The sequence below is a fragment of the Hibiscus syriacus genome, unplaced genomic scaffold (assembly GCF_006381635.1).
Source record: "Hibiscus syriacus cultivar Baekdansim isolate YM2019G1 unplaced genomic scaffold, ASM638163v2 tig00111569_pilon, whole genome shotgun sequence".
NCBI classification, from domain to species: Eukaryota; Viridiplantae; Streptophyta; class Magnoliopsida; order Malvales; family Malvaceae; genus Hibiscus; species Hibiscus syriacus.
Window position 1 is genome coordinate 548956 of NW_024063123.1, and position 22840 is coordinate 571795.

At 37.0% G+C, this 22840-nt stretch overlaps 2 protein-coding genes across 2 annotated transcripts; both read right to left on the reverse strand.

Moving 5' to 3' along the window:
- Nucleotides 1-3699: 3699 nt before the first annotated feature.
- LOC120165106 (protein PSK SIMULATOR 1-like) lies at nt 3700-6601 on the reverse strand. Its single transcript, XM_039174691.1, has 2 exons — nt 6456-6601; nt 3700-5902 (listed from the first exon to the last, which is right to left on the reverse strand). The coding sequence occupies exon 2, from the start codon at nt 5881-5883 to the stop codon at nt 4081-4083; it is 1803 nt and encodes a 600-aa protein (XP_039030622.1). The 5' UTR covers nt 5884-5902; nt 6456-6601; the 3' UTR covers nt 3700-4080.
- An 8761-nt stretch (nt 6602-15362) lies between these two features.
- LOC120165097 (chromatin structure-remodeling complex protein BSH-like) lies at nt 15363-17013 on the reverse strand (the record flags this gene model as incomplete). The annotated part of the gene is made up of 4 exons (XM_039174682.1): nt 15363-15647; nt 16548-16610; nt 16702-16784; nt 16879-17013. Coding segments are annotated over 4 exons (381 nt in total), but the record flags the coding sequence as incomplete, so codon positions are not given.
- Nucleotides 17014-22840: the final 5827 nt, after the last annotated feature.

Here is a 22840-nt window from a genome sequence, read left to right on the forward strand (position 1 = left end):
AATAGAACTCGGGCCTTCAGGTCATCCTCCCCGTAAGATCCACTTTTGATATCCTCTTCAACTTTAGCATATGTCACATTCTGATTCAAACCATATTTGGAGGCAAGTGCTTTCCAGTTCTTACTCCTACAGACTTCTACAACACTTTTGCATTTGTTTTGTACCCCCAAGACGGCTGCAACAGTCGATACCCCCATAAGGAATGAATAATCACCATATTTAGCAATACATTGTTTGACATCAAATTGCTCCATCAAAGATCGACACAATTCCCTCCGAATTGGTCGATCCCCTACTCCTATCAACGATCCAAACCCTATTTCCCTCAGCACATTCAACTAATCCTTCTCTTTAAGGTGTTCAATTAATGAATTCACCCTTTTTATACTGCACCTTGTCGACACTTCCTACATTTTTTAACAATATATAATGTTATTGTTCTTATATATCTTGTATCAACGTATTTACAAGTTTAATGAATACCTTCTTTTCATGTGCTTTCATCCGTTCTTTGTATTCTTTACTATCATTCATTGATTGTGTGATGTAAGGTTCCTTTTCAGCATCACTCATCGAATTCCATTTCAACCTCACATCTTTTTGTCACCTAATATTAAGCATAAATGTTTCTTAAATCAATACATTAACGCTAAACAATACTCAATGTCAATTTCATTTTACATACCGAACCGCTGTGTGTGTCATCTTCCTTCATCCTTTTTGCATTCGGCCATACTGTCAACATTTAAAATTTGTAATCAATTTAAAGTTCTTAATTACTTTAATTCAATTACCATTTCAACAATAATAACAAAAAGACATTGATACTTACTAGAAGTACATATATCTACCCTTTGGTTGCTTTCCACCCATTGACTTCATTTTTCCTTCATATATCAGTTTGCGCAAATCAAATCAAATACTGCTTACATATACTTTATTCAATATACAAAAATCAATAACCACTCTTTGTGGTAAAACGATTGGTCTTCAAAAGAATTTGAATGACCACTACAATAAGTGTCGGCACATTTATACAACATAAAATATCATTTTCTACCTATAATATTAAATAAAAGTATCGATATTTATCATCTACCTAGAATATCACTTTCTACATGTAATCGGTCTCAAATGTTTCTTTACTTAAAAAACCCCAAACAACAACACATAAAAACCCATTTCCGATTACTGTAATAATAAAAAAATTAGGATTTCAACAACGTACCTTTCGATTCGATTGCAACAACAAACAAACAAAACTTCGCCGTAGAAACGCCTTCTGAAATGCAACAACAATTACGCTTCGATTTCAAAACATCTATCTATTTTCAGAAGAAATTTAGCTATGCCTTTATATTTACACCGGATATGTTATTTATATTTAATCGATACAACTACCTAAGTGTCGATACTTTTATGTCAAGTGTCGATACTTTTCGATAGGATATTTACCTATTTCTTTGAAATTATCAATAATTTATTACGCATACTTATTAAAGTATCGACACTTTCAACATATCCGGTAGCGTTTTACCGGTTTTGTCATTTTGAGATCGGTTTTATCATATTTTTACATGTTATATTGTTATGGATCGATATATTTTTTAAAAGTATCGACACTTTATAGGCGTTATAACTTCTTCTCTTTTAAATTCCAAAAATGTCGATACTTATATTAAATTATCGACACTTTTAACATATCCGATATAGTTTTACCGGTTTTGTCATTTTTGAAACATGTTTTGTCATATTTTTACCTGTTATATTATTATAGATTAATACATTTTTTAAAAGTATCGACACTTTATAGGTGCTATAAATTCTTCTCTTTTAAATTCCAAAAGTGTCGATACTTATATTAAAGTATCGACACTTTCAACATATTCGGTAGCGCTTTACCGGTTTTGTCATTTTGAGACCAGTTTTGTCATATTTTTAGCTGTTATATTGTTATGGATCGATACATTTTCATAGAGTGTCGACACTTTTTAGGCACTATAACTTATTCTCTTTTAAATTACAAAAGTGTCGATACTTATATTAAGTTATCGACACTTTCAACATATCTGGTAGTTATTTACCTGTTTTGTCATTTTGAGACCGGTTTTATCAAATTTTTAGCTGTTATATTATTATGGATCGATACATTTTCATAAAGTGTCGACACTTTTTAGGCGCTATACCTTCTCTTTTAAATTCAGAAAGTGTCGATACTTATATTCAATTATCGACACTTTCAACATATACGGTAACATTTTACCGGTTTTGTTATTTCGAGACCCGTTTTGTCATATTTTTACCTGTAATATTGCTATGGAGCGATACATTTTTCATTTGTATCGACACAAATCGACAAACTAAGTTTACCGGTTGTCAAATTTTTTAATATTTCTTTATGATTTAGACCTACTATATTAATATTACTCAATATTTCCAGTAACGCTAAACTAAATTTATTAAATATATTATAATGTATCCGATAACACCGTATATTAGATGTATATTAGCCTGCGTTTCCTACAATCCCCATTCGCACGACCTTCGTTCTTCTTCCCGTTCTCCCATATCTTTCAATTTCTCTGTATTTTCCAAAATTCAAATCCCACTGATCTTATCCATCCCCAAAAGGAAAACCTTCCTAAATGAAATTTTGGCTGCAGGATAACCCAATTTGCCAACGCCACCCTTCATCTCCCATGGAATCTTCATCCTCTATCGAAATTTCGCCATTGCCGTCCCCAATGACACGGTCACGGGTCATCATCGCCGTCTCCTCTATCCTGAACAGAATCCTCGTGATATCCCCTAATTCAAGGTCACAAGCTACCTATTTTTGACTAAGAATCTAAAATAGTCGCCATTAATGAAGGCTAATCAACCATATCAATCGATGAACACCCAAAACGGCACCATTCGTTGGCTTCAGGACTTCATCAAAAAATAAAGATTGCGACTTTCACGACCAATAAGGTTTAACTCATAATCATAGAGCTGGAAAGGGGAGAATCGAATGACGCGATCTCCATATTTAACTATAAGAGAGAGAGGGTTTCACATGTCTGATTGAAATGGCAAGCCCAAAATGCTTAGATGCACTTTCTCTCGACACTGGTATGTTTAAATTTTGGAATGGCTCCTTGCTGGCATCGGCTAAGAACCCGAATCCACTTGTTTGTCTTACTGAAACCGTCAATCTCTGTGAAGATAAACATCGATGCAGGGTTTTCCCATGCAAATAAAAAGGCAAGATCAAGAGTAGTCATAGAAGACAGCACGAGTGAAATATTTGGGGCCTATTGGAGGATTACTTACCGGATCGAGTGGGCTTTTGAGACAGAAGCACTGGCCGCGATCCATGGCCTCCAGTTTGCCCTCGATATGGATCTTCCAAAGTCATTCTGGAAAGTGACTCCTTTTAAGACAAAAAAATCATGCTTAAATGTGAAACTCTTCACTGAACAATACAATGACACCATGGGGAGATCATTCAACCAAAAACAGAGTTTCATAGCTGCAAGATGTTAAGCCTGCGTTTAAAATTGGTGATAATCGGGGCAGGCAATGGCGATGATTCTGCTTCAGATATATTTTTTTTATAAGAAAGGAATGTCTGATTATAAAAACCCTTCATAACCGTCAAAATACAAGAGTATATTGATGGACATTGGTGGAAAACTCAGATATTCTCACGTCCGATAAAAGAACACTCAACCAAGTGGCACTCGTAACATAAATTGGTGGATAAACAGCGTATATGGTAAATATACAATTAATTTCAAAGGGTATCCATATTGCTAATTAAAATACACATTTCGCCGATAATTTGCTTAACTATAAAAAGGGTATCACGAGGAATCTTCGAAACTAGATCACCTGCAAAGCTCAAACTATACCTGACCCAATAAAGAATGCTTTTGGCTTGTATTTCACGGGTAGGTTGGATAATTCTTTCATCTTTGATCATGCAGGTAACTGAACAGAGATGACGATTGCTCGCTGGAAACAGAATCTAGCCCAAATTCAACCCGATACCACTGATACGTGGTGATATCATACCGCAACAGAGGTTAAAGAACTTCACTTCCCGAGATCCAAACATCCATCAGATATTCTACTGCCTGCACGTTCTTGCAATGCCTTAGCATTAAGTTCTCTCCCATGTCTCCAGACATAATTAAGGCCAACAAGAATCTCAATGATTGCTGCTTCCGTCTTTTCCCGATTTGCAAAGTAGAGTGTCTGCACCAGAAGCATATTAGTTCGGGAAACAAAGTTCTGCTGCTCAAAACTCCGTTCAGATTGCCATCTAATCATGTTATGAGCTAGTGGTGCCAACCACTCTAATATGGAAGACATTGCGTCAGTCCATTCTCCAGCAAGCTCCATATCATAAACCGATGACGCTAAGCTCTTTGCATATGGCTTTAGTCTCACCCTCAGAGCCGCTCTTGCACTTGCTGGTAACATGTTGTACAGATCCTCTCGTGCATCATGACCAATCAAATGAGGAGATGCTGCTAACTTCTCGATTACAATGATAACATTCGCATAGTGCAATGCTAAAGCAGAAGCACCGAGAGTTTCAGCAGGAGCATCCAACAACCGGCATTGAGATCTGAACACCGATGAACTACTCTGAGCAGCATTTCTTTCAGTAAGATTAAGATTTCCATCTTTGGTTCCATTCAGAATTCCCGAATGAATGCCATTTGAACTTACATAACAATTTCCAATGGCACCACTGTCAACAGCTACCATGCATCCTTTAAAAGGTCCCACTTGAGTCAATCTATTGTTTTTCAAATGCGATTTCCTTCTGATAGCAGCAGCCGAGTGGCTATTAGTCTGCCAAATCTGGCTTAATTTATTCATTCCAAAAAGTTGTCCAGACCTTCCTGCAGGCCTCCCAAGCGGACCTGAATGGAAGTTGAAATTTCCATTCTTTCCAGAAATAGAGCCTGATTTTGTGGTTGAGCCACCAAGAGGTCCCAAATGGAAATAATTTGTTTTATTTGGTGTTGGTATCGGTCCTGATTTAGTGCTATAAGTCCCTAAAGGGCCTGAAGAAAATCTAGGAAGGCCAGTGTTTTCCATTGGATGAACCAAAGAATGCATTACGGCAGAAACTGATTGGCTGCGATGCATAAAATCCGAACTCATCACCTTCGAATCCCCAACATCTACACTGTGTTCAACTCCGAAGACATGTTTGATCCTGCCGAATATTGTGAATATTGATCTTGCTAAAAGGCAAATCGTATAATCATAAGTCTTGTTCCAAAGAGAGTTCGCCCGTAGGTTCTTCACTTCGTGCTGCTTCCACATAACCTTCCTCTGAAATTCGAGCAAATTCTCCGGTGCTGAATCACTGCTTTTCATCCTCCTTAGTGTTTGCTCAAGATCCGCAAGCAGTTCCATCTCTTGATACAAAGTTGCATTCACTGAAATGAAGCGTTCCATCTTCTTAACCTTCTTGTCCATCTTCTTTGACGAAAATATCCAACCGTAAGGGTCGACACACATCTGGACCAACTCGGTGAAGACAAGTTCAAAACTCTTCAACCCCGGTTCACGACATTTCTTCGCAAGCCTAGATACAGACTTCGACACATGAGTAATATTTTCAACCATTTCCGCACATATCAGGCGTCCGATATATTCCTCGTCTTCGGACACAAGCTTTTTAATCCCCACAGAATTTGTTATTTCCTCTCTCAACCTAACAACCTGTTTATCACTCAAACACTGCCAGAGATGCACAAGCTTAGACATCAAGCTCGCAACTTCGAATGCTAATACTCCGATTTCGACTTTCTCGGAAATTCCCTCATGCCTCCGCGGAATTTTCCAAATACTACGAAACCAAGACTCTGCCACCATCTTTTAGTCCCAAAAGAATCTATCATAAAAACACAATTGAATATCAGAATTACCAAAAAAACACTAGAAATTCAACATTTTCATAGATTTTTTGTTCTTTAAATTCTCAAACCAACTAAAGCTCAAACAATCAGATTAGAAACTAATCAAACTAAATCATCAACGTGAAAATTGAAAAAAAAATCACATTAATTTTTAATGGTTTAATAGCTAGATAGAGCCCTAAAAAGCTACAAATTTCGATCTAAACAGCTGAATTGAACAATGTTATTACTCTCTACAGAGAAATTTCAAGAAATTTCATTTCGAATATAAAAGGTAATAAGCTCAAAAAGGGGTTTATAATGATTAATTAAACAACAAAAATTAAAATAAGATTCAAGATCAACCAAGCTAAACAAAGAAAGAAAATAAAAAAATTATACAATCCAAAGAAAAAAAATAGCAACACAAGACACCCATAGATTCCAACCATCAAAGCACAGTAACAAAGAATTCCAAAACCCAGAAAGAAAATCCAACAAAAATCCAAAACCTTCAAGTAAAAAATGTTGCAAAAAATAAACACTTACCGATCACATGAAGAGGAAAAGACAGCACTCGATTTCAGAAGCTGTCGAAAGGGGAAAAAATAAAGAAAAAAATGGGAAATTATGAAGAGATGAGATGCTGTTGCAAGGAAGTTGCAGTGAAGGGTAAAGAAGCCCAATGCCTTCACTTCAATTGGCTTTTCTGATTAATAAATGTAGTTGGAAACAAATATAAAAACAAAACCGAGTGAACATTAAAGCTCATAATTTTCCTTTTCTTGATAACCCTTTACTTTTTCATATTTATTCTAAAGGCCCCAATATTTACACGTTTTCTGACTTCTACTCCTCCAGATAGTGGAATTTTGGTTGCAATTCAAACTACTTTACAAACTTCCTAATTATGACTTCTCTTTTTGCATTTTTGTCTACTTAGTATTTTCACCTTTATTTTTCAAAAGTAATTATGAGGATAAATAAGTAGGAGTATTATTCATTCCGTCCTTAATTAATAATACAAATTACCTTAAAATTTTTGTAACAATTAAAGTTTTCACTATACTAATATTTGTGTAACTAGATGAAAAATATTAAATGTATAACCTTGTCTATTTCTGTTGTTTAAAATATTTTGTATTTAATCCATTATTTTTACCTAATTTAGGAATCGGTACCACTTTTTACTATCACCTTGATAAAAATATAATTAAAAGTTTTAGAATAAAAGATTCTGTATATATAATTGAAATCCAAATGTAAAAATTTTCAATTTTATACTGAATTGAAATCATTAAATGAATGAAAATAAACTATCATGATTAACTTCTTGAATTTTTTCAATAATTATTTTCTTATTTTGTATCGTTAATTTCAACAGTGTATTTGAATACTCAAAGAGAAAGATATCAAAGGATTGGATAGTCGTCCATCTGCTTGCTCGTCGCAACCGAGATCATTCTAATGCAGCAGATGCATACCCGTTTATGAGATTTTGGTGGCCCGGACAAATTTAAAAATGTGACCTCTAATAATAAATATTAAAAAAAAATTAAGAGTATACAAAAATTTATTTAAAGCTCCCTTTGTAATTGTACTAATTTTTTAGTTCATTTTTTTCACTATAGAAAGCATGTTTTCACTATCTTAGTCCTCGTTGTTGAATTTTACCTCGCTTTTAAATAAATTAACCGACGATGTAATTCACTCTCGCCTACATTTCATAGTTAACAAAAAATAAAAAAAAATATAATTGACAAGTATAAACAGTGTTTTTCCCGAAAAATCATCGATGACCGGTATATTTATCGATCTAACACTGGTCAGACTATATTTCTCGATCTAACACCCTTAGTAGTAAAGCGCGCCCCTGCACCATGCTATATGCTGATTTGGCGCCACGTGAGGTAAGGCGCGCCCCCTGAAGCGCGCCTTATGCTGACATGGATACACGTGTGTAAAGCGCGGCTCCTGGGGCGCGCCTTACGCCACGTAGGGGTATAGCGCGAGGCAGGGGCCGCGCCTTACCTTTAATTCTGATTTATATATAACGAGGGTGAGGGGCCGCGCCATACCTCTAACTGATATAATTATATAAGGCGCAGTGCAGGTACCGCGCCTTGTAACTTTTCCCGGCTATAAATACCCTTCTCCCCAATTAAGTTCCTCACATCTCCTAATATCTCTCCTCTCAACTTATATATTAATACAACAATTCCGTCAACGAGTCAATAATTCTGACAATTTTCTCTTATTTTATTAAGAAGTTCGTTCGATTTTTCGTTATAAGGTAATTTTGTGATAATTTTTTTATTATATTTATTGTTTATTATGATTATTTAAAAAAATATTATACTAATTGTTGTCAATTAATTTATGTGTTTGTAAAATTAGAAAGCGAGAATATACGTCGAAATAGGTTTGCGGTACATGTAATAATATAAAATTATATTATTTAAATTATTTACGTTTATGTGTAAAAAATTTATTCTGTTATATTTTCGTTCATATATTATTTATTTAATCAACATTGTTTCAGTTGTTTTTTTGCAGATATAATATTGTCGCACTTTTAAACTCAAAGAATAATGCGACTTTCAGCTATTGTTTATTATGATGGTGAAATTCGAGAAGATGAAACCGATATTGTTTTCCTATCAAATGAGCATGTTAAAATATCATTGAAGAGAAACAAAACTCTTGAGGAGCTGATAACGAAGATTTCGAGGAAGATTCATGTTGGAAATAGTAGAAGAATGTCGTCGTTACAATACAGATTTCCAACATCATTGTTGTCATTAACTTATACAGCGTTCGAACTTTTGAACAATGATGATGTTGAAATGATGGTTGAAGCTCAAAGTAATTATTCAGACGCCGATATTGAGATGTATGCAAATTTTATTCAAGTGCGTGCCGTTCGGGGTTAATCATTAAGCTCCTACTATGGGATGGCTGAACAAGTTGACATCCCGACGACAGTAATGTGTAATGATTTTAATGCCATAATGGGGAGACATTCATCCGCAACTCCTTACGATATGTACCGAGGTGGGTTGATGAGCAATCCGTATGGCAACATCGCGTCCAGTTCAAGGGGAAGGCATTCATTTGCAAATCCGTTTGACCTTAATATGGAGATATCATCGACGCAACCATCTGTGCAGTTTCTATTTGACACGATGGCTTCAAGCTCCAGAGAGAGGCATTCGACTTCCAGTTCAAAGGGAAGGTGTGCAAGTAATAGGTTCTTCGACCTAAATATGGATAGCATGGAGGAACCATCATCTCCACCAGAAGAACCGTTTCGTGAGCCTGGTGCGGATGGTGCTGAGACTGGACTATTCATTCACCCAGAATCACCGCAATTCAACTCCGATGATGATGATGATGTGGATGAAGTTCCAGCAAATGTGACACAAACTGACCCTCCAGCACACATGTATGAAACTGATTATGGTGCAATGTATGGGCCAGAATTTGCGGATATGCCTCATCTCGGTGACTATAGATATTACTCATCAATAAATAATGGTGAGTTATATTTAGGCATGGAGTTTTCAAGCAAAGAAGAAGCGATGATGGCTATAAAAAAATTACAATATCCGTAATTCAGTTCAATCGAGAGTCGGTTGCTCCACGACAGAAAAATATGTATGCTATTGTGCCCGACGTGAAAACGGATGTAATTGGATGGTTCACGTATCGAAAAGGAAGAGGAAAAACAACAGATGGGAACTAATATCTGTCAGTTGTCCAAGATGACAATCGCAACATTCTTTCAGTTGCTTTTGCTCTTGTAGAAGGAGAATATACAGATTCTTGGGCTTTTTTCTTCCGAAATTTACATGCACATGTTATCACGAGGGAAAACATCTGTGTCATTTCAGATCGCGGAGCTGGGATCAAAGCAGTAATGGAGTCTTTGGGTCCAATGTGACAACCACCCTTTGTCCAACATAGGTATTGTCTCAGACACATTGTTGACAACTACCATGGAAAGTACAAGAAGAATGATGAGCGTCAATTAATTGTGCGCATGGGTAAGTGAAACTGATGTAGTTTGTTTTCTTTCGATCGTTTTAATTTTGCAAAGAAAGCAAGTTAGTAAGTTATACATTTTTTGATCAGGTTACGAACTACTTCCTCGAACGTTTGAATCAATGCTTCAAGATTTGCGGGCAAATGAGAAAGGATACGATTACATCAGCCTCATCGATAAAGAAATATGGACGAACGCATATGATGGTGGATATCGATATGGACATATGACGACCAACTTGGCAGAGGCAATCAATTCGACCTTAAAGGGTGCACGTCACTTACCAGTAGCGACTTTGGTAAAGACTACATATTTTCGTTTGGGGGCACTTTTTGTGAAGCTCGGGGGACAAGCTCAAACCTGGATGCAAGGTGGTCATGTCTATCACCCTAGATTAGTTACAGATATACAGAAAAAAGTTTCTGCATCAAATGGAATGTTTGTAACAAGCTTCTCTAGAAGGAATGAAATGTTTCGTGTCACAGAGTTGCCGCGACCTCTTCAAGGGATTGAAGTTGTGTCGTTAAGAGTAAATCTAAGGGACAGAACGTGCGACTGCGGGTTTTTTCAAGCTCTGAAGTATCCATGCTCTCATGTGACATCAGCTTGCTCTCATTTGAGAGCAGCTTGCTCTCATGTGATAGCAGCTTGCTCGCATATACGTCAAGACTATAACCATTTTGTGGATCTCGTATACCTACTATCTGAAGTTTTTAAGGTATACGAATTTGAGTTTTCCCCCATAGGTAATGATAAAGACCCTGATGAGGTTCAAGATTGGCTTCCGATTGTACCAAATCCGAGTTTATTGAGAGAGCGTGGTCGTCCAAAATCCAATCGAATTCATTGCGATATGGACATTTGAGAAAGATCTAGACAAGACAGAAGATGTGGGCATTGTAGAAACCCAGGACACACTAGAAAAACATGTCCACTTCTGTTGCCATCAAGTAACAATTGATGAGGAAATGATATATTTGTTTATCAAATAATAATTCTTGTACTTCAATTTACATTTACTTCAAGTTAATGTCATTCGATAATCACTGATGAAGATTAAAAAAACGATACAATAATACGAGATTGAACGTTTGCATTATATGTGATTATAATAAAAGAGATAATAAGTGACAAACTTAAGAAAGTTATCAAACACAATCATTATATTTTATCAAACTGATAACAATTTGGTATTTCAAAATAATTTTAAATACAACAAACTTACAATAAGTATTAAATGGTAAATGATAACCAAATTACAATAACTGATATTAAATGATAATAATAAAAATTAACTGAAATACATTAAAAAAAGTCCAACAAATTTAACAAAATAAAGTAAGTATTGAATCAGAAATAATAAAAAATTACAATTAAAAAGTCCAATAAACTAAATACAAATATAATAAAAAATAAAATCTATCGATGCCTACGACGCGAATGTGTTCCGTAGGGCGGTGGCTGTCGGTCTTGAGGAGGATTTCTTCGTATCACTGGTTGTGACTCATCGCTGTCATCATTATCACCATCGTCGTCGTCGTTGTCGTCGTCGTCGTCCTGAGTAGGTACATGAGGAGCTGATGAAGATGAAACACCTCCATAGAATAAGGACCCTGGAGGTGTATGACTGACTATCCCACCGGCCTACGAAAACTGGAAAAACTCATAAAACCCAGACATCGCTGAGTGTGAAAACTGTACAGGAAGTGTCTGTGCTGCGGCCATGGGTGATGAAGTTGAACCCGCCAAATATCCAACATATAAACCCCAAGTCAGATCTGCAAACATAGACCCATAATAGCCTCCAAGAGGGGTCATCTGTGACGGTGGCGGCGGCGACATCAGGTAAGGGAATGGCGACGGTGGTATCTGGTAATGAAAAGGCGGTGGCGGCATCATATATGACTGCGGTGGCTGCTGTGAAGGTCCTGCTGGTGCAGTTGAGGATGAACCGAAAGCACCTGCTCTCCGTCCACGAGTCGGGGGATGATGGTGTTGTGTCGGTGAATGTCTCTGTCGATGTCGCGGAAAGGTCTTCCCTCGTGCATCCTCGGGAAGCAGAAACGGTTTCCCGTTACTATTGAACCACTCGTAATAACCCTCAGCAACCATCAAGAGGTTATCAAAAATGAGCTCTCTACGTGAAAGGCGCCGATGTCGATCATCCCACACACGACCCACGCATGATGCCTCACCAGCCAATCTGTATCTGTCTTGTCGCGTCTATCTGTGCTATGTAACTCGTCCATATTATGAGGTGCTTCCAGAATTTGTTGAAAAAAAACCAAATTGCCGGAGCACACGATCAGTGGAGTGACACTCGATAGTCGCATAACAGATCAAGGGGACCATCGCCATCCAAACATCTGATGAGCCCCTCAACTCAGGTGGGATCACCGCCCTCACATCATCAGTAGAATATGACACCCATTCAAACTAAAATAAATATATATAATTTTTATTAAAATAATAATCTAATTATATAACTATAATCTAAAATCGATTTTTAAACATTAAAATTCATACCTGTGTGTCAGTCTGCTGATCGATGAGCACCATAATTTTTTTCTAAATCATCAGGTAGCTCTTGATGATTTTTCCTATCAGTAGACCACCTATTTGAGGAAAAAAAATATTATACGTTGTATAAAATGATTAATATACGAAATTAGTTTTACAATTACCTCAATAGTAGTGAAAATACGAATGGGTTCTTGACAACGGGACATAAAAGGGCAATCGATACCATGCCCAAGACTGCAGCAGCAGGAGACATCCGCCAATAGCATTACGCCTGTAGTTAGTGGCTCGACACATCTCTCTATACAGGAAAGCCAAAACTGTCGAGCCCCAACTGAGTGATCTGACCAGATGAAAGTTGCCAAGGTGTCGCAACCACATGCAGTGAACTTGGTTGTGCTATTTGTCCGACATCAACAACCCTCCTATCAGTTGCAGTATGCATGCTCGTGCATACATTTTAACTTCATCCTCAGACGCGTCATCGCTCAAATGACGAAAATTGACATCTAACCAATTTAACGGTATCCGACCACCGTTAAAATTTTCTAGGACACGTCCTAGATTATCCCGACACAAAGTAGTCCAGAAACCATGCGTGATCCCCGATATCACATCTCCATCCACCGGAAGCCCCAGGTGCATAGAAACATCATCAAGTGTAATCGTGCACTCTCCACACGGAAGATGGAATGTATGGGTCTCCGGCCTCCACCGCTCTACTAAGGCAGAAATCAGGTCTGACTCTATCTTACAGTGACCCTGATATCTACCTATGTAACTGAATCCAGCCTCTACTAAATACGGCAAGATATGGCTAGGTATCACTAACTTAAGATTCCTAATAAAAGGATCTAATACACGGTCCTTCTCCTAAAATTAAATAATTACAAAAATTAATTCTTAATCTAATAATCATGCATTAAATAAATCAACAAATTATTACTAATAATTTAAATTAAATTAAAACGTTAAAATGTTACCGTATCAGCAAAGTGTCGAGATATATGATTTGCATCCAAGCGAAGTAGATCATCTGCCATTTTATATCTGCAAAAATAAATAAATAAGTAAAAATATTAAATAAATTAAATACTTAAATAAATTAAATACAAAATATTAAAAATATAATAAAATATACCTTAGAAGAGATTATAAGAGTATTTGAGAGAAGTTGAGAGAATTTGGTGTGATGAAAGTGATTGAGGATGGAGGTATTTATAGGGAGGTTTTGGGGTATTGAAGTCGGGGTAGTTGTGTAATTACACCTAAGGCGCGCCGCAGGGGGCGCGCCTTCCTGATGCGTGTCAGATTCACAGGGAAGGCGCAGCCCCTGTCCCGCACCTTAGGTGTAATTACACACCTACCCCGTGCTTTATCCACGTGTATCCATGTCAGCATAAGGCGCGCTTCAGGGGCGCCTTACCCCACGTGGCGCCAAATCAGCATATAGCTCAGTGCAGGGGGCGCGCTTTACTACTAAGGGTGTTAGATCGGGAAATATAATCTGACCGGTGTTAGATCGGTAAATATACCGGTCATCAGTGATTTTTCGAGAAAAACGCCAGTATAAACATAACAAAAAATTCATAATATACATAAATAAAATCAAAACACAATCATAAATTAATAAAATATATTTAATTTAGTTTGAGTGGATTTTAATTTTTGTATCTTAATTGACCACCACATTTCAATCCTAATATAAGAAAATACCAAAAAGAGAATTGCCATCTTTAAAAAATATATAATCTAAACAAAATAATTATTTTGGAGAACATACTACTCATTACATAAACAGAAGGAAAAACAACCGATGAACATAAACATGGTTTATTGGTTACATCAAAAGGAGCAAAGGAAAACTAAGGCAATAATCCATTAATAATGGCTCTCTTAAATAAAACAAAATTTTGAATTAATATTCATTTTTAAAATTTTACTGCTGTTATTCTTGATCTTAAATAAAAACAAATCAGGTGGGCGAGTGAAGGTTTGAAAACCAAACGGGAGATTCGCTAAATTAGTCATACCAGCCGGTACTGTATATTGTCATATTTATCATATTTTTTTTCATGTTAATCGTGTTGTTATTACGGGTACGAACTAGACTAACATAAAATTTTACGTTAAAACGGGATAAACTTGGGAATAGATTCATAAAATTTCAATAGACAAAAATATGTTATCAATTGAAAATTATATATATATATATATATATATATATATATATATGTGACCAACCCGTCTCCTTCTGTCCATCTTGGGTACAAAGATAAATCTTCTAAATAAAGATGACCTGTAAATAGGGTCATTGATACTAGGATAGTTCTGCGGTGCGACGGCTTAGTATACTGTTAAAATAAGATGCTACCGATTTTATTATTATTTTAAATAAAAAAATTAGTAAAAATGATCGAAAACATCATTATTTTGACCGGTTATAATTACCTATATAGGTAAATGCGGTAAAAAAAATCCTTTCTACCACGTTTACCTATATAAGTAATTATAACCAGTCAAAATAATGATGCTTTAAATCATTCTTTACCGATTTTATTATTTAAAATAATAATAAAATCGGTAGCGCCTTATTTTAGCCGTATACTAAGACGCCGCACGTGACCATTTCCCTTGATACTGGAAAAATTACAATAGTATATTTGTAATATTAAAAGATGGCATAATTGGAGAATCGAACTATTATTGCCATATCCAACGTTAAAACCACATAAAAGTCTTAAAGAAAGACGAGGCTGCAACTAAGCTAATAATAATCTATGAAACCACTAAACCATACCTCTCTTAAAAATTACGATAGTCGAACCCATCAAGTAGTTTCAGTCGTTAATGGAAGTGTTATTCTCCCATTGAATCTTGGGTTCGAACAATTGTGTTTGCTAGCTGTATGAACGTTGTGTATGGTTAAGAAAAATTCTTAATAGATACTGCCCTCGTAATCATCTCAAACTAAGAAAAAAAACTACGATACTCAGACTAACCACTTCAGGCACATAAAATTATAGTCTAACAGTGCATCAAATATTAACCCTTTATACACGCTACGTCTATTCACTCACCGACCACTCCTCTCTTTTTTGGCTTCAAGAGCATCCACGTCTTCATTCGATAAAACATCAAGAACGGGTTTATAATTGTCCCACTCCTTTCTTTTCATGAAACGGCAGAAACAAATGGCTAACCATAAGCATCTTTCTTTACAAGTTTTCTGAAGTGACAGAGCAAGCAACTAAGAGATCAAACAACAAGTGTAATTATAACATAAAGAGCATTTATCAAACGAATATAGAAACTAGAAATGCAACAGAAGGTTACATCGATGCTTTCAAATTGATAAAAGGTTTCAATGGTTAGGTTGAGATTTCAATCAATCTGCCAAGAACACAACTCAATTACTTTACATTCCTAGGAGATATGGTATAATGGAAGGCATAATTTGAATGTTTCAACAAGGTGGACTTTATCTTTTAGGTCTTTTAATGGAACCATTAATGATAGTGCCATCCATAAGCACGAGTGGAAGACGAGAGTTCGACAAAAGGTGATGTTAATGTTACACTTCAATTTAAAAAGTTCATTACCTTATTTTGAAGAAACTCAATTCAAAAGTGTTTATTCACGGTATTAGATGCTCAAAATACAGAGTATGATTTCACTCAAGACATGGAGGTGTCATGCAACATAAACTACCATGCCAGCAGAATCTAGGGTTTGGGTTTGGCAGCCTAAATATATGAATTCTTTAATCTGGATTCAAGTTCAATATTTTAACTAATCTAAAATATGTGATGTTTTCTAAATTCTAATATGGGAACACGTAAGAGAGTCATGTTTGTGCTGACTTTTAAAAGTACATAGCACAAGAAGTATTTTGAAATCCTATTGGACCTTTTAAATTTGACCTAAATCCAAATAAAACCATTTACAAACAATGAATTTGGATCTAGACATCCAAACCTCACCCCTTGAATACGGTTTCCAAATGGACCATAACAATTTTTCAAGGCTCAATAGAGAATTTTTTTTCTGCATGAGAATTGATCTAGAGGGCATACCGAATAACACTTGATCTGAAACTGAATAACTTCATCAGGTCCAATGCAGCACCACTAGCTTTACTGTGAGAGAATGAAAACAGAGTGTAATTTCATCAACATGCACACAACATTGAGGCTTGATGACTATATTGAAAGGAAACAACACAAAAACCTGATAGGGAAATGTTCAGCTGCCCGGCGACCCTTTTTGTTTATTCTGTTCTCTCTTGCTGAAGCTACATTTTGAATCGCAATCTAAAATACAAACCATTACAACGATTTAAGAACAGCCAGATCATACAATACGTAACATCAATGACTAGGATAAGTTAGAAACCTTGATACCTACCTCGTAAAGTTGCTCCCTGATTGCTAAGGCGATTGCATGCTGCAAAGAATAAAGATATTGTATACATAAGAAATGTTTTGAAGGCAGAAAAATAGAATGAAACAGGGTAGATGAATATTTGATAAGCCCAGAAGATCATGTCGGACCCCGAGACCCAACTCACACTATATAGACTGATGTCCATGTCGGAAGCCAAGCCATTTATTCTACTTTAGCCTCATTTCTTTTTATTGCATTGACTGGTTTAATATTTGCTGGTTTACTTTTGTTTTAGGGCAGTTACTAGCACGACTGTAATTCATGGGTAGTGGGTGGATGAGTCTCCTACAGACTCGGACACCATTAGCTTCATTTCAGTTGTTTCTTTGATGTATACATTTGGAAAGAAGACATTGGAAAAAAGGGAGATGAGAAGTTAATGGATTTGTGGTTCATTCTCACTCAAAGAGAATTCTTTCTTATGGTTGTTGTGCTTGTACTGGTTGGGACCTATCATTGGTATCAGAGCCAGGTTCATGACAACAAACAAAGAACTGATCGAGCGTCTAGAGGAGGGGCTTGGAGGAGTTCAACCAGGAATGCAGCGCATGGAGGTGAGAATCACCGACAAGAACCAACGATTAGAAGACACTATTGCAAAACTATCGGGAGCATTCTCCGCAAGCAGCGGATCACCTAGCCATAATAATTATCAGAATGAAGGAGCCCACCGAACCAACCGAGATACCGGCGATAACATCCGGCCATTTTCTTCCAAGATTGCAAAGTTGGAATTCCCAAGATTTTCTGGAGATGACCCGACAGAATGGCTCAATCGTGTGGACCAGTTCTTCGAGTTTCAAGAGATAGACGCTGATCAAAAGGTGCATCTAGCTTCGTTCCACCTTGAAGGCGAGGCGAATCAATGGTGATAGTGGTTTCGAAAAGCATTCACTGACGGACAGGGGAACATCTCGTGGGAAGCCTTCGAAGATGAAGTGAGGGCTCGATTTGGACCCCCTGATTCTGAAGACTTCGACGAAGCACTATCCCGAGTGAGACAAACGGGAACATTGCAAGACTATCAACGGGAATTTGAACGGCTTGGGAATCGAGTTCGTGGATGGACCCAAAAGGCTCTAGTGGGTAAGTTCATGGGGGGCTTAAAACCAGAGGTGGCTGATGGAATAAGAATGTTCAAGCCTCAATCTGTGAAGGAGGCAATTAGCTTGGCGAAAATAAAGGACGATCAGCTTACGAGACAGAGTTGATTCGCACGGCTAGGTGCCTTACGAGCTTCTTTTCCTGTAAATAACACCAGTCCTCCCAAGGGTTCCACACAAGTGGCAATCAAAAGGCTGTCATGGGATAAGATGCAGAAACGTAGAGCTCAAGGATTATGTTCTAACTGCAATGATAGGTTCACCCCTAGACACAAGTGTCAAGCACCATAGTTGATGCTCCTTGAGGGTTGTATACAGGAAGATGAAACACTAGAAGAAATGGTAGGGGTAAACATGATAAGGGAAATGTCTGAGATTGAGGAAGATGACAACGGAAATGAGCCCGAGATCACCCTACATGCACTAACTGGATGGACTGTACCGAGAACAATACGAATTAAGGCAATTATTGGAGCACATGAGGTGGTTGCTTTAATCGATAGTGGATCCACTCATAATTTCATCAGTGATCGAGTAGCCGAAATGCTTCGTTTGCCCGTGAAGCCCACAACATCGTTTACTGTCCGAGTTTCCAATGGGGAAAGATTTGTAAAGGGAAATATGAGAAGCTCATGGTTCATTTACAAGGTAATGAGTTCCACCTTGACTTCTTTTCTCTGCCCTTAAATGGTTTGGATATGGTGCTAGGAATTTAGTGGTTAGAGACATTGGGTTCAGTAATTTGTGATTGGAAAAAACGAACCATGGACTTCATTTGGGAGCAACAGCCTAAGAAACTCCAGGGGATTGAAATTCCACCAATCCAAGACACCACATTGCAAGGCTTCACCAAGGACTTTCGACAACGACAAGCGGTGTTTGCTTTATATTTTCAGCTCGAAGGACAGCAAAACAATGAGGAACTCTCATCAGATATGCAGGCATTGCTGGAGTAATATTCAGATGTCTTTACTGCGCCTACCAGCTTACCACCAGCACGTGAAATTGATCATAAAATACTACTCCAAGATGGAACTAAAGCTATTAATGTGTGGCCATATAGGTATGCATATTTCCAAAAATCTGAGATTGAAAATCAGGTTCAAGACATGCTCAGTGCAGGGTTGATTCAACCAAGCACCAGCCCCTTTTCCTCTCCAGTACTGCTAGTGAAGAAAAAAGATGGCACATGGCGATTCTGCACAGACTATCGAGCATTAAACGCTGCCACCGTAAAAGATCGTTTCCAATTCCAACAGTATATAATATGCTTGATGAGTTACACGGAGCTGCTTTTTTTTTACTAAGTTGGATCTCAAGGCAGGATACCACCAAATACGAGTTAGCACCCCTGATATTCCTAAGACTGCTTTCCGCACTCACAATGGCCACTATGAGTACTTGGTTATGCCATTTGGGCTATGCAATGCACCATCTACCTTCCAAGCAATAATGAACTCGATTTTTCGACCGTATTTGCGGAAGTTTATCTTGGTGTTTTTTGATGACATTTTAATTTACAGTCCGACATGGGAGCAGCACTTGGAGCATGTCAAACTTGCATTCTCCATCATTCGGCAACATCATTTCTATGTCAAGATGAGTAAATGTGCATTCGGCAAACAAGAGCTAGAGACCATATTTACTTGGCCGCAAATTATACATCATAATCGATCAATGCAGCCTCAAATTTTTCTTAGATCAGCGTGTTTCAACTCCAGAACATCAAAAATGGGTGGCCAGATTATTGGGGTACGATTATGAAATCATCTTCCGACCGGGTCGTGACAACTCTACAGTAGATGCTTTATCTAGGCGGCAAGAAAGCCCATTATTGCCTGCTCTTCATTTTTCAGATGTGGATATTTGGAAACATATCCACGAGGCCTCTAAATCAGATTCTTATGTGTAGTTTTTGGGTAAAAAGGCTGGTGACCCTCCTCGTGACAACTTGACTTGGCGTGATGGATTTTTGCTTTACAAAGGAAAGGTTCTGGTGCCTGCTGATCACTCCTTACGGGATAAACTGTTGTATGAAGTTTATGATTCTAAAGTTGGAGGGCACTCAGGGATCCTTCGAACTTATAGAAGATTGCAACAATAATTTTATTGGCCAAAGATGCATAAATCTGTTCAGGAGTATGTCAACGCATTAAGCCAGAGACCAAGGCACCAACGGGATTATTACAGCCATTACCAATTCCTGCACAGGTTTGGGAGGACATCACTCTCGACTTCATTGAAGGGTTGCCCAATTCTCATGGCAAAGACACAATTCTGGTGGTCGTCGATAGGCTCAGTAAGTTTGCCCACTTTATTCCCTTAACTCACCCATTTACGGCCAAAGTTGTTGCAGAAAAATTTATTGAGAGAGTTGTCAAACTACATGGGATGACACGCTCCATCATCAGTGATCACGACCCAATCTTCATCAGCAAATTCTGGCAAGAATTCTTCAAACTATCCGGCTCCAAACTCATGCTCAGTTCAGCTTACCATCCCCAAACAGATGGCCAAACTGAAGTTGTTAATCATTGTGTTGAACAATATTTGCGTTGCTTCGTTCACCAATGGTCGCGCGAATGGAGTAATTATATCACTTGGGCAGAGTATTGGTACAATACCACCTACCACGCCTCAATAAAAATGACACCGTACCAAGCTCTTTATGGCCGCCTTCCACCACTTCTCCCCGCCTATCCAGAGGGTCTTTCCCCAGTTCATGAAGTGGATCAAATGCTCCTGCATCATGACGAGCTGCTCCACCAACTCAAGACAAATTTAGAGATTTCCATGAACCGAATGAGGCAACAAGCTGACTCCAACCGAAGAGATATCCAATTCAAAGTTGGTGATCGAGTCCTATTAAAGCTCCATCCATATCGCTAGCAAACAGTCTTCAAACGGGCTCGTTAAAAATTATCCAGCCGCTACTATGGACCCTATCCTATTTTGGAGAAAATTGGAGCAGTAGCATACCGCCTACAATTGCCACCTACAGCTCGAATTCACCCCGTGTTTCTTGTCTCTTTGTTTAAACCATACAATGACACTCCAGCTGTCACTCCACTTGACTTACCTCCACTTGTAGATGATAGCGTCATAACCCTTGAACCTTAACAAATACTTGATACATGATGGATTAAGCGTGGTGACACCTTCATGGAAGAAAGCTTGGAGCATTGGAAGCATCTACCCCACGAAGAAGCCACCTGGGAGTCCACGGATACTATTTGCCACCAGTTTCCTCATTTGATGCTTGAGGACAAGCATCCTCTTCATGGGGTGGGCAATGATAAGCCCAGAAGATCTTGTCAGACCCCGAGACCCAAATCACGCTATATAGACTGATGTCCATGTCGGAAGCCAAGCCATTTATTCTACTTCAGCCTCATTTCTTTTTATTGCATTGACTGGTTTAATATTTGCTGGTTTACTTTTGTTTTAGGGCAGTTACTAGCACGACTGCAATTCATGGGTAGTGGGTGGATGAGTCTCCTACAGACTCGGACACCATTAGCTTCATTTCAGTTGTTTCTTTGATGTATAAATTTGGAAAGAAGACATCGGAAAAAAAGGAGATGAGAAGTTAATGAATTTGTGGTTTATTCTCACCCAAAGAGAATACTTTCTTGTGGTTTCTGTGCTTGAACTGGTTGGGACCTATCAATATTTTATGAGTTTCCTTCTAAAATGAATTGTTTACCCTAACTGCAGGGTCTTCAATGCCTAAATCTTTGTAGAGAGTTCTAGCAAATTCTTCAGGCCATCAAAGTTGTTAAAGTCCTACAACAAATTAAGATAATAGATTCAAACACCTCATTGAGAAATAATTACAAAGTTCATAAAAGATAAATGATGAGCAAGCATGCGAAAACTCAAAAACATGTATATGATAATGATATGATATAAAATCATTTTTTAATTCTCACATGTCGGAACCGCTTTTCGGGTGGGCCCAGAATTGGGTTTCGACTTAAATAAATGGGTTAGAGTCTCCACCGATCTTTTATTTTAAAACATATCGGTAGATCGGATACCTTATTCCTTACCTGGTCTGCATCTTACCAATGATATGTCGGATTTGGGAGTCGCTTACAGCCAAGGAAGGGTTAGCACCCTTGAACTGCCCTTTCGATGCTACGCAATTTCCAGTTGTCTTTAATTAAGAAAATTTTAATTTTAAATTAAAATGTAAAATTTGATCCGAATTACTTACCTCAGATTATTTTAGAACATCCTTAAAAAGCCAGGACAAGGGTTAGTTTAAAAAAATAGTAAAAATAAATAAAAGGAAAAAGGAAAACAAGATACATAAAATGTGTAAAAAAAGAAATATAATAATAAATATAAAGAAATATATATATATATATATATATATATATATATATATATATATAAAATAAAATATATATAAATAATAGTAATGATGAGGACTTGGAAAACGATATAGTAGAAATAAAAAAAATGTAATGTAATAGCAATAAATGAAAAAAATAGAAAAATAATAAATAATTAAATATATATGTATACATATAAAAATGATAAAAGGAATATATGTTAGAATATAATACTAAAAAATAATAGTAAATGGAATTAAAAAAAGGAAAATAATAATAAAGAAATAATTAAATGTATATACATATATAAATACTAATGAAAAATTAGAAAAACAAAAAAAATGTAATATTTAAATAGACAAAAATAAGAAATTAAAAAAATTACCTGTAAGGGGATTAAATTGAAAGAAAGATAAATTGAGTGTCAAAATTACAAGCATTTCGAAGCAAAAATCGGGTTTTTGGGGCAAAAATGAGTAA

Coding starts and splice junctions, on each gene's coding strand:
- LOC120165106 (XM_039174691.1), bottom strand. CDS start 5,883: ATGGTGGCAGAGTCTTGGTTTCGTAGTATTTGGAAAATTCCGCGGAGG.